The sequence below is a fragment of the Tachypleus tridentatus genome, chromosome 4 (genome assembly GCF_004210375.1).
Source record: "Tachypleus tridentatus isolate NWPU-2018 chromosome 4, ASM421037v1, whole genome shotgun sequence".
NCBI classification, from domain to species: domain Eukaryota; kingdom Metazoa; phylum Arthropoda; class Merostomata; order Xiphosura; family Limulidae; genus Tachypleus; species Tachypleus tridentatus.
In genome coordinates this window covers 3,921,588-3,934,698 of record NC_134828.1, presented here as the reverse complement: position 1 = coordinate 3,934,698, position 13,111 = coordinate 3,921,588, and the positions used below count along the sequence as shown (strand labels likewise).

General features: G+C 33.8%; 2 protein-coding genes across 18 annotated transcripts in view; one reads left to right on the top strand and one right to left on the bottom strand.

The window, feature by feature from the left end:
* LOC143248463 (uncharacterized) overlaps positions 1-4,255 on the top strand; it is a 61,741-nt gene extending 57,486 nt beyond the window's left edge. For all 16 annotated transcript variants that reach the window (XM_076496855.1, XM_076496845.1, XM_076496852.1 and 13 more), the window contains 2 exons: positions 1,455-1,721; positions 2,829-4,255. In XM_076496855.1, the coding sequence (XP_076352970.1) occupies positions 1,455-1,721; positions 2,829-3,002 (441 nt within the window). In that variant the 3' untranslated portion in view covers positions 3,003-4,255. The remainder of the gene's footprint in view (positions 1-1,454; positions 1,722-2,828) is intronic.
* LOC143248465 (small ribosomal subunit protein bS21m-like) overlaps positions 3,975-13,111 on the bottom strand; it is a 49,810-nt gene continuing 40,673 nt past the window's right edge. For both annotated transcript variants that reach the window (XM_076496861.1, XM_076496862.1), the window contains exon 3: positions 3,975-7,395. In XM_076496861.1, coding sequence (XP_076352976.1) covers positions 7,215-7,395 — 181 coding nt within the window. In that variant the 3' untranslated portion in view covers positions 3,975-7,214. The remainder of the gene's footprint in view (positions 7,396-13,111) is intronic.

Sequence of the window (13,111 nt, the reverse complement as noted above, 5' to 3'; positions counted from 1 at the left end):
TGTCTGTACACCGTGTGGCAGGTGTTCCGTGCACTACAGTTGTTTGTTTCTATTTGTCTGTACACCGTGTGGCAGGTGTTCCGTGCACTACAGTTGTTTGTTTCTATTTGTCAGTACACTGTGTGGCAGGTATTCTGTACACTACAGTTGTTTGTTTCTATTTGTCTGTACACCGTGTGGCAGGTGTTCCGTGCACTACAGTTGTTTGTTTCTATTTGTCTGTACGCTGTGTGGCAGGTGTTCCGTACACTACAGTTGTTTGTTTCTATTTGTCTGTACGCTGTGTGGCAGGTGTTCCGTACACTACAGTTGTTTGTTTCTATTTGTGTGTACACAGTGTGGCAGGTGTTCCGTACACTACAGTTTGTTTGTTTCTATTTGTCTGTACACTGTGTGGCAGGTGTTCCGTGCACTACAGTTGTTTGTTTCTATTTGTCTGTACACCGTGTGGCAGGTGTTCCGTACACTACAGTTTGTTTGTTTCTATTTGTCTGTACACTGTGTGGCAGGTGTTCCATACACTACAGTTTGTTTGTTTCTATTTGTCTGTACACTGTGTGGCAGGTGTTCCGTGCACTACAGTTGTTTGTTTCTATTTGTCTGTACACTGTGTGTCAGGTGTTCCGTACACTACAGTTGTTTGTTTCTATTTGTCTGTACACTGTGTGGCAGGTGTTCCATACACTACAGTTTGTTTGTTTCTATTTGTCTGTACACTGTGTGGCAGGTGTTCCGTGCACTACAGTTGTTTGTTTCTATTTGTCTGTACACTGTGTGGCAGGTGTTCCGTACACTACAGTTTGTTTGTTTCTATTTGTCTGTACACTGTGTGGCAGGTATTCCATACACTACAGTTGTTTGTTTCTATTTGTCTCTACACTGTGTGGCAGGAGTTCCGTACACTACAGTTGTTTGTTTCTATTTGTCTGTACACTGTGTGGCAGGTGTTTCGTACACTACAGTTGTTTGTTTCTATTTGTCTGTACACTGTGTGGCAGGAGTTCCGTTCACTACAGTTGTTTGTTTCTATTTGTCTGTACACTGTGTGGCAGGTGTTCCGTACACTACAGTTGTTTGTTTCTATTTGTCTGTACACTGTGTGTCAGGTGTTCCGTACACTACAGTTGTTTGTTTCTATTTATTCCACTTTCCTATACTATGATGCTGTACATATCCTTGATCAAGTTGAACTGTTACTAACTACTGTTTGGTGGTAGATATGGATATTTCTTTACCCTTTTCTATAAAGATATGTAATGTTCTTTTATATTTTATGTTATTGTTTAAAGTGTACATATATTTGTTCATTGGTACTATTCTTAAAGTTATAGAACCAATGCAGTTGAAGTTTTCATATTTGTTAAAAAAAACAATGGAAACTGTATTGTTGTTCTCTGATTTAAATTAAAACTGATTATATTTTAATTTTGAGAGATGGTTCCTTGTGTTTTCAGGAGAAGGAAGTAGCCATAACCACCACTGATGTAGAGGATTTCCTGGTGACCAAGCTAAACAGCAATCCCACTCTGGACCTCCACTTAATGGAAGCTGTGAAACTTCTTATGTTGGTTTCAGCTATAGAACTATACCCTAGATACCAGTCCCAGGAAAACCTCCCAGTATTCATCTGGTTATTGTTTGCAAGGGAAACCTCGAGAACTCCAAAGGATCTGATGCTAAACCATTTAAATGCCCTTAAGCAAACTAAACATATAAGAGAGGTAAAATTGACAGTAATGGTGTAACACTGGATAATTTTAGTTTTTATCACACAAGCTACGTGTTATATTTAATTGTAAACTTGTTTGTGTTTTTGACACACACGCCTACATAAGGCTTGAAACTCACCTTACTCAGCACTACATAAACTTTTGTTTTTGTTGTACTTGTAGCATGGTTAGTATACGTGTGTACAAGTTTTGTATTTTTAACAAGTATAGCTGTATGTAATTTTTATCAATAGAACAAGAAAATCCTTGTGTACATATTGCTAGAACGTTATTTGTTAATTTACACAAATTCTAATTTATTACATCATAAAAAGACATGAGCACATCAACTACTGAGTTCTTTCTTCTGTTGTAAGCTTCAAGAATGTTTGGTGTTGAACCTGGAAGTAACCGAATGGTTTACACGTACTTATCAGTGTTAATACAAAAATGAACATTTAATGTATAGTGTATTTTGTTGAACAAAAGGTTCCCTGTTCCACCAGATCCCTTTTCAGAATCCTAGAGTCAGCATGTTGAAATCCATAGAATAATGCCTTTTAAGATGTGTATTATTTACATTTTCTGAAAATTTGTTTTTTACAACTATGCTAAAGGCTTAAGTAGTATTTGTTAAGATTAGGTTAAATAAATTTACTAAACAGCCATCCCTTCTCTTAGTGTTTATCTTCAGTAAAAACCATTAACAACAATTATGAATCAAGGTTTTTCTGTTCTAAGTTTTTACATTATTAACAGTTTCACTCACTATTTATTGAGTAATGTGCACTGTGTATAGAACATAAGCCTATAAAGTATTTTTGCTCTTCCGTTATATCAAAGCACAAATTTAATGTGCCTTATTAATACTGCTACTGTAGTTGTTAGGCCTTTAGCTCTTAAGACTGGACACATGGTCCACATTTTTGGTACTTAAAGTTATTTACTACTTTAAATCACTGAATATTTTTAGAAACTAATTAATAGGAATTGTTCATATTACTTAAATCTATTTAAATTAGTAACAAATTAATGATTGTTTGGTTTTTTGTACAAATTCATGGAATATTTTTTTGATAAATAAACATTGAAATCAAACTTTATAAACTGTCTTTTCAGGTGGAGCTGTATTTGTTAGGCTACAGTCTTTTTGTCACCCTAAAAGTGTTCCAGCTGCTGCATTATGGTGGTGATAATTTTGTAACCCACTATCCTGAATGGAACATTGGCACGTGGCCAGAGATTGTGCTTATAGCTGAAAATGATTTATGTTACAACACGATAGTTAGGTGATCTTCCTTACACCAGTTTGTTTTACATAGAGAACTGATTAAACTTGTCTTTCACTCTAAATAGCCTTCAAAGTTTCAACTCAAGTGGTAAAGTACGATAGATGTGTTATTTATATGAAAGGTAACATACTGCCTCTACTGATATAAGCTCTTCATCTCATAAATGTCACAAACTTTTGTTTTATCAGTGAAACCATTAGAAAAGTCTTAATACCAAATTATTAGTCCTTCATTCTTATAACTGGCCAAATCTACACAAGGATTCAAACATTTAATAGGTTTTCCAGCAACAAATTCATGGGGAGAGTTTACAGTTTAGCTAGTGGGAGATGACATTTGAACTTATGTCCATTTACTCACTGCTGGAATACATTATGATTAAAGCAAGATTTAAAACTAGAACTGTCTGTATTTCACGTGCATGGTTTGTAAATAGTAGTATTGTATTTATGTAAATATTGGTTCTAGGTTTCTTTTTCCAACAGTAATTCAATTACAGGATAATTTATAGTTGAACTGAAAATGCTTTTATAATGAAAATAAGAATATAGTATTTTACAATCATGGTATGATCAAACAGTTTAACATATTGTAATGTACAGAAGTGCTTGAAGGTATTTACATCTGATAACAGAGGTTGACTAACTGTACAGACGTGTTTTACATGTAATAAAAAAATCATTCAAGTAACGGTCATTTTAGTGCTTCAAATTAGCAATAAGAGAACTACCCGAGCAACACTAATAACGCAAGAAGTCGGTGTGTGAGGAAACCCACAATAAGCACTATAAAGGAAAGTTAAATTGTTCAACACAAGAATAATTTAACTGTTATCATTGTTGGTGTTTTGAGTCTATGAATGCTACAGAAATGTCACATTTTAGTTTAGTTGAAGGTGAATTATTCTGTTTAATTGTGGATATTCTGTTAAAGTGTATCACTGTATAGAATGAAAAGAAAGATGCATTTCACCTTTGTTAATGTACCAACCTGTTTTTATTTCATTAATTCTACATATAAGTATGTCTTTATGATACTTAACACTTTAACCAAGAGGTACGACTTTACATGTATAAATAGTACAATTCATTTTTAAACTGTTGGGTTTATGATTTTGTAAGCACAGCCTGTTCTGTCATGATGGCTGTAAGATTTTCAAGCTTTAAAAAACAAAGTAAATTAGGCTCTGTCTGTGAAATACATTTAGGTGTCTTAACAAATCAAATTAATGTAATAAATGTTGTATTTATTTAACTTATGATTACTGTGATCCTTATGAAAACATTATTCATACATTTTCACTACAAGTTTTTTTGACTAATGATGAAATTGTTTCAGAACAGTAGTTTCATTTTTACCAAAGTAAAGAACATGTTAATTTTTGTTAGGAGGAAAGTTGGTAATTTTATCAGATGTGTGAAATTTTACTTCAAAGATTGCAGTTAGAGAGAACTTAAGTGATAAAAATGTTTACGCACACAAATACCTATGGTTTATAATAAATGAGTGATTTAATGGTATTCAATTAAGGCTTTTTAAGTTTGTAAAGATAAATTGCTTGCTTGAAATGTTAGTTATTTTTTAATATTAATATGTAGTGGTAGTTAAGAAAAGTTTCAGATAGTGTGGACATATGTTCACTACCCCCCAAGACAGTTCAAGGTAGTATTCTGTTGGTAACCTCCAGGTAATTAACACATCCATCCAGAATGTATGGAGTTTTTATTTAATCACTTTACATGTTAGTCTGATGTACTCTTTTAAAAAAATAAGTAAAATGTATATTTATAATAAGTCATAATTGAAACGTGTTATCTAAATGATTAGAAGGGAAGTTGACTTTATCTTTTAATTCATACTTAACCTGGAACAGATTCCAAATGATAAACTCACAGTTAATGTGTAAACCAAATATTTTATGAAGGTGCGTGGGTTTATAAAGTCCTCCATGTGGTACTGATATAAAGTGTATAGTTTTAATGTGTAAGGATGTAACTACCAAAGATGTTGAATCAGGTTTTAACTTGATATTTTGAGTGTAGATAATGCATATATATATATATATCTCTTTATAGAGAAATCTATGTAGTCTAAAATATAACCACGTAGCAGATACTCTTTAGAGAAGTGCCTTTGTCCTTTCTCTGGAATAAATGTGTAATGTATGTAGGTGCTGTGTTTTCCCTTTAATGTGGGAGTTTATTAAATACTATTCTAAAGTTTGATTAATTACATGAAACTCCAGGAACAACATGCTTACAATATCCAAAAACTAGAGTTCTCCACCTCATCATGAACTGACATTTTATCCAACAGCCTCACTATAAAATATACACACTTGCATGTTAAATATTCATTCTATAACGTGTAGTGCAGTGTGTGTATCTACATAATTTAGTGAACATTACAAGTCTTGTACACACAATATTTATGGAAATATGAAATATTTCATTACTAGACCGTATGAAGCGATTAAACTATTCTTCATTCCCACAATTCATTTCTGTAATCTTTAAAACCTCCTTAATACAATTCTAAGATTTGTTTTATGTACCCTAACAATAGGAATCCTATTATTGTAACAACCATAAGAAATAACTTATGTTTCTTTCCAGAATGACTACACATTTAGTATAATAAATGTTAAAAGATAAGCTATTTATTCTAAAGTTCCATTTATGCCTCACGAACATTCACTCGTATTACCATATCCACTACCATTGTCGTGGGTGTGTTATAATGGAGAGTAGTATACTGTCAGTCACAATACATTATCTAACAACTAGTTACCTCGTTATTATGACCCCAGTTCATTGTTGCTGCTTCAACTTAAATTTTGCATGTGAAATAAGATTTCACTACATTTCTCTATATAAATATGAAATTAAGAAGACTAAAGACAGAACCTACCTCCTTGAAACATTTTGTAAGAACAAGATGACATCTGAATTAAGATTTACTAAAATCTGAATTATAATCTACAGTTTGACAAATTCATAAAATAGTTGTTCAATAACATTTTGAATGCAAGTCAACAAATGTTATGGCCTTTGACATATGACCTGTAGTGACAGGGTCAAGAAAATGTTTATATCAGTGTTTGTTTTGAGAATCTAGATTTAAACATTCATAATAAGAGCTTCACTAAATCTATACATCAATAAATTATTGCTGGTAGTTTAAACAAGGAAGTTGTGGTTCTTTGACTGGACTTCTAACAAGTAGAAATGATACTTAAAAGTTGTTAATAACTTAGTTTTTCAACACTTTGTATTAAAAGATACAAACTGCAGATCACTGTTTTTACACACACTAACTTTTTCAGCAAACTGTATACATAAAAATTATTTATAGTTTTGAACACTAAGAAAGGTGACACAGCTCACAAAGATAACTTGTAATTACAATTTTCTTAGTTTAAAAATATGGCTTATACAAAGCTGGACCTCACTAAAATATAGTAGTGATAAACTCTACTATAAAGTGGCTACCAAGGATGAAATATCTCTTAATCAGTACATTTGGGAATTTTTAGTAAAACAGGCAAATATTAGTGAACCATAATTTGTACCATGTAGGAAAACTAAACAAATGTGACATTACCATGAATATTATATATTATCTTGGTCATAGAAATTTTCCAGCAGTTAATGTAATAACATGCTTCCCTCACCTGTTTTACAAAGTTTAAAGGGAGTTACTTAAGAAGAAAGTTTGTGGTTAACGTAATGCATAGTGAATAAGTGTGCATGTTTTAGGCAAATGACATATTGGACCATCATATCAAACTAAGGTCAGGTTTTCTAGATTTATAATGTTTACAGTATTCTCTCAGATAATAATGCCCTCCTTCATATTTTCTTATTGGATCTACATGAATGTCAGTTTTGAAAACTTGAAGGACCAGTAACTGGAATATTAACTGTAACATTTCTCTTCCTCTATACATCCATTAATAAACACCTATTTTCTACATGTTGTACACACACTTATCAACTTCACAAGAAGTAGGTGGGTTCTGTAACTGACAGCTGAGTGTTGTGGATATTTATTGGTAGACAACTAGTCCTAATTGGTTGATTTCCTTTTCAGTTTGTAAATTTACATTCAAATCTTCTCTCTGTAAGCTAGATGGAATACAAGTGTTCCTCAAATTAAGTTTGTAAATACAATACATATCTGGTACCGACAGTTTACTATGGGTGTTCCACTTCTATCTTCCCACCCAAGGATCTTCTCTGTTTTTTCTCATTGTAAACTTTATCCTACGTTCCATATCTTCATTGTAAATTGATTTACAAATTTCAAAATTTACTCTACGCCGTTTTTGAAAAGGTTTTTCATAATAACGGTTTCGTCTATAGTCTTCAAAGACACCTTCTTGTCCAAGAATTCTGTAAGAAACAAAATTTGTTACGACAAATTTCAGGAAACTCGTACAAAACAAATTGAAATCTAATGTAACTACAGATCAAAACTTACGTATGAACAAGTAAAAATCTGATAGTTTAAATTAAATATAAAACCACGCACAATGGCTGAATCATGCACCAAAGTAAAATAAGCATTATTGAAAAACAATGGACACCAACCATTTGTGACTGTCACATGTGAAGCTATATGTGCTGTATCAGTTAAACTTTTATAGTGAAATATTGAGTTGTGTAGGAGCAAAGCCACAATCATCTGCTACATCATGAAAATTACCAATAGATTAAAACCCTACTTCAACAAGTAATCTGGGTGCCAGCAAACAAATGTACATGTTTTGTGTAACATATTTTATTCTACAAGCTTATTCCAAACAAACTATTTAGTACCGTAGTCTTATTGTCCTCCATGGTATGTAGAAAGAAAATGTTTAAGTTCTAATTTCAAACATAGTAACATTGTGTACTAACCTTAGTTATAACTTTCGAAAGCAAGACAGACACTAGTATTAAACTATCTTTTATATACCATTACATGTAACACAGAGACTAGTATTAAACTATCTTTTATATTGGTAGCTGTTCTATACCATTACTTGTAACACAGACACGAGTACTAAACTATCTTTTATATTGGTAGCTGTTCTATACCATTACTTGTAACACAGACACTAGTACTAAACTGTCTTTTATATAACACTAGGTGTAACACAGACACTAGTACTAAACTATCTTTTATATTGGTAGCTGTTCTATACCATTACTTGTAACACAGACACTAGTACTAAACTGTCTTTTATATTGGTAGCTGTTCTATACCATTACATGTAACACAGACACTAGTACTAAACTATCTTTTATACTGGTAGCTGTTCTATACCATTACTTGAAACACAGACACTAGTACTAAACTATCTTTTATATTGGTAGCTGTTCTATACCATTACTTGAAACACAGACACTAGTACTAAACTATCTTTTATATTGGTAGCTAAACTGTTCTAGGTACCAGACACTAGTACTAAACTATCTTTTATATTGGTAATACATTACTTGTAACACAGACACTAGTACTAAACTATCTTTTATATTGGTAGCTGTTCTATACCATTACATGTAACACAGACACTAGTACTAAACTATCTTTTATACTGGTAGCTGTTCTATACCATTACTTGAAACACAGACACTAGTACTAAACTATCTTTTATATTGGTAGCTGTTCTATACCATTACTTGAAACACAGACACTAGTACTAAACTGTCTTTTATATAACACTAGGTGTAACACAGACACTAGTACTAAACTATCTTTTATATTGGTAGCTGTTCTATACCATTACTTGTAACACAGACACTAGTACTAAACTGTCTTTTATATTGGTAGCTGTTCTATACCATTACATGTAACACAGACACTAGTACTAAACTATCTTTTATATAACACTGGACACTAGTACTAAACTATCTTTTATACTGGTAGCTGTTCTATACCATTACTTGTAACACAGACACTAGTACTAAACTATCTTTTATATTGGTAGCTGTTCTATACCATTACTTGAAACACAGACACTAGTACTAAACTATCTTTTATATTGGTAGCTGTTCTATACCATTACATGTAACACAGACACGAGTACTAAACTATCTTTTATATTGGTAGCTGTTCTATACCATTACTTGTAACACGGACACTAGCACTACACTATCTTTTATATTGGTAGCTGTTCTATACCATTACTTGTAACACAGACACTAGTACTAAACTATCTTTTATATTGGTAGCTGTTCTATACCATTACTTGTAACACAGACACTAGTACTAAACTATCTTTTATATTGGTAGCTGTTCTATACCATTACATGTAACACGGACACTAGTACTAAACTATCTTTTATATTGGTAGCTGTTCTATACCATTACATGTAACACAGACACTAGTATTAAACTATCTTTTATATTGGTAGCTGTTCTATACCATTACGTGTAACACAGACACTAGTATTAAACTATCTTTTATATTGGTAGCTGTTCTATACCATTACTTGTAACACAGACACTAGTACTAAACTATCTTTTATATTGGTAGCTGTTCTATACCATTACTTGTAACACAGACACTAGTACTAAACTATCTTTTATATTGGTAGCTGTTCTATACCATTACTTGTAACACAGACACTAGTACTAAACTATCTTTTATATTGGTAGCTGTTCTATACCATTACTTGTAACACAGACACTAGTACTAAACTATCTTTTATATTGGTAGCTGTTCTATACCATTACATGTAACACAGACACTAGTACTAAACTATCTTTTATATTGGTAGCTGTTCTATACCATTACATGTAACACAGACACTAGTATTAAACTATCTTTTATATTGGTAGCTGTTCTATACCATTACGTGTAACACAGACACTAGTATTAAACTATCTTTTATATTGGTAGCTGTTCTATACCATTACTTGTAACACAGACACTAGTACTAAACTATCTTTTATATTGGTAGCTGTTCTATACCATTACTTGTAACACAGACACTAGTACTAAACTATCTTTTATATTGGTAGCTGTTCTATACCATTACTTGTAACACAGACACTAGTATTAAACTATCTTTTATATTGGTAGCTGTTCTATACCATTACATGTAACACAGACACTAGTACTAAACTATCTTTTATATTGGTAGCTGTTCTATACCATTACATGTAACACAGACACTAGTATTAAACTATCTTTTATATTGGTAGCTGTTCTATACCATTACGTAGACACTACTAAACTATCTTTTATATTGGTAGCTGTTCTATACCATTACTTGTAACACAGACACTAGTACTAAACTATCTTTTATATTGGTAGCTGTTCTATACCATTACTTGAAACACAGACACTAGTACTAAACTATCTTTTATATTGGTAGCTGTTCTATACCATTACATGTAACACATACACTAGTACTAAACTATCTTTTATATACCACTAGGTGTATCACAGACACTAGTACTAAACTATCTTTTATATTGGTAGCTGTTCTATACCATTACTTGTAACACAGACACTAATACTAAACTATCTTTTATATACCACTAGGTGTAACACAGACACTAGTACTAAACTATCTTTTATATACCACTAGGTGTAACACAGACACTAGTACTAAACTATCTTTTATATTGGTAGCTGTTCTATACCATTACTTGTAACACAGACACTAGTACTAAACTATCTTTTATATTGGTAGCTGTTCTATACCATTACTTGTAACACAGACACTAGTACTAAACTATATTTTATATTGGTAGCTGTTCTATACCATTACTTGTAACACAGACACTAGTACTAAACTATCTTTTATATTGGTAGCTGTTCTATACCATTACGTGTAACACACTAGTACTAAACTATCTTTTATATTGGTAGCTGTTCTATACCATTACTTGTAACACAGACACTAGTACTAAACTATCTTTTTCTATTGGTAGCTGTTCTATATCATTACGTGTAACACAGGTATTCCCAGATAGTCGTGATCCACTTGAAGTAATCTACTGTGTAATGGGATAGTTGTACTATATTGACTGTGGTTATTCTATACTATTACAGAGACTAGAGGTATTCCACATAACAACATCTCACGTTGTGTATGGTCAGCTATAAAAAATATGAATTATTAGTGTTTTATTTAACTAGATTGGTCAGTTGTTCAGTGGGCCATAATCTACAAGATTGAATACAATACAATGTTTGAAATATGCAGAACAATAAAATGCTATGTGATGTAAAAGTGAAGGCAATATAACACCAAAATCAATCGTCTTTGAGAAAGGTACCAAGTATTCATACATTCAGATTACAAACATTAGTTAAGATTGGGGATTTAAGATTGCTCCATTGCTTAATGACACTAAGAAACAATGTTGATCAACGTGGGACTATCCAGAAAGAGAACTGCAACATGTTGCACCCAACCTGGGAGGCAGGACTATCCAGAAAGAGAACTGCAACATGTTGCACCCAACCTGGGAGGCAGGACTATCCAGAAAGAGAACTGCAACACATTGCACCCAACCTGGGGAGGCAGGACTATCCAGAAAGAGAACTGCAACATGTTGCACCCAACCTGGGGAGGCAGGACTATCCAGAAAGAGAACTGCAACATGTTGCACCCAACCTGGGGAGGCAGGACTATCCAGAAAGAGAACTGCAACATATTGCACCCAACCTGGGGAGGCAGGACTATCCAGAAAGAGAACTGCAACATGTTGCACCCTACCTGGGGAGGCAGGACTATCCAGAAGAGAACTGCAACACATTGCACCCAACCTGGGAGGCAGGACTATCCAGAAAAGAACTGCAACACATTGCACCCAACCTGGGAGGCAGGACTATCCAGAAAGAGAACTGCAACACATTGCACCCAACCTGGGGAGGCAGGACTATCCAGAAAGAGAACTGCAACACATTGCACCCAACCTGGGGAGGCAGGACTATCCAGAAAGAGAACTGCAACACATTGCACCCAACCTGGGGAGGCAGGACTATCCAGAAAGAGAACTGCAACATGTTGCACCCTACCTGGGGAGGCAGGACTATCCAGAAAGAGAACTGCAACCTATTACACCCAACCTGGGAGGCAGGACTATCCAGAAAGAGAACTGCAACACATTGCACCCAACCTGGGAGGCAGGACTATCCAGAAAGAGAACTGCAACACCTTGCACCCAACCTGGGGAGGCAGGACTATCCAGAAAGAGAACTGCAACATGTTGCACCCAACCTGGGGAGGCAGGACTATCCAGAAAGAGAACTGCAACACATTGCACCCAACCTGGGGAGGCAGGACTATCCAGAAAGAGAACTGCAACACCTTGCACCCAACCTGGGGAGGCAGGACTATCCAGAAAGAGAACTGCAACACATTGCACCCAACCTGGGAGGCAGGACTATCCAGAAAGAACTGCAACACCTTGCACCCAACCTGGGGAGGCAGGACTATCCAGAAAGAGAACTGCAACATGTTGCACCGTAGCCACAGTGAGTGTGGTATCTTGTGAAAAATGAGAATCCAAAAAGGTCGGTGGAAAACAAAACGTATACGACATAGACAGTGGAACACAACATTACCAAGAAGGGTTGATTTAGTGTTTTATGACACAAAGCAGCTAGGCTATCTGTGCCAAACATCTGGTAAAAAGTTAAAATTAAAGTAAATTTAGTAAAATTCACAAAAGGAAATTCAGGTTAAACAAAACTAATTAAAAACACATAAATAGCATTAAAACCAATATTTACATTTAGTCTACAACATCAACAGAAAAACTACAGTTAATACAAGTTGTAAAGGACTTTCTGTTGTGTAACTGTAATAATCATAACTCACCAGAAAGACTAACAGGTAAGTACAAATACCACAGTTAGTCACCTGAAGTTGGCCTTTCTAGTCCTGGTTTCAGGTTATTTGACATTACGGCCATTTTCAAAAAGCAAAGTAATAAAAGTTTTATAGGACTTGTAGCAAAATTTTAATAATAACTTGCCAGGATGAATAAAGGGTGGTTTAAACAGCAGCATTAGTCACATGAAGTTGGCCTTTCCAGTTCTGGTTTAGAGTATTATGATCTTATGGCCATTTTCTTAATTTCAAATTGAACTAAATGGACTGT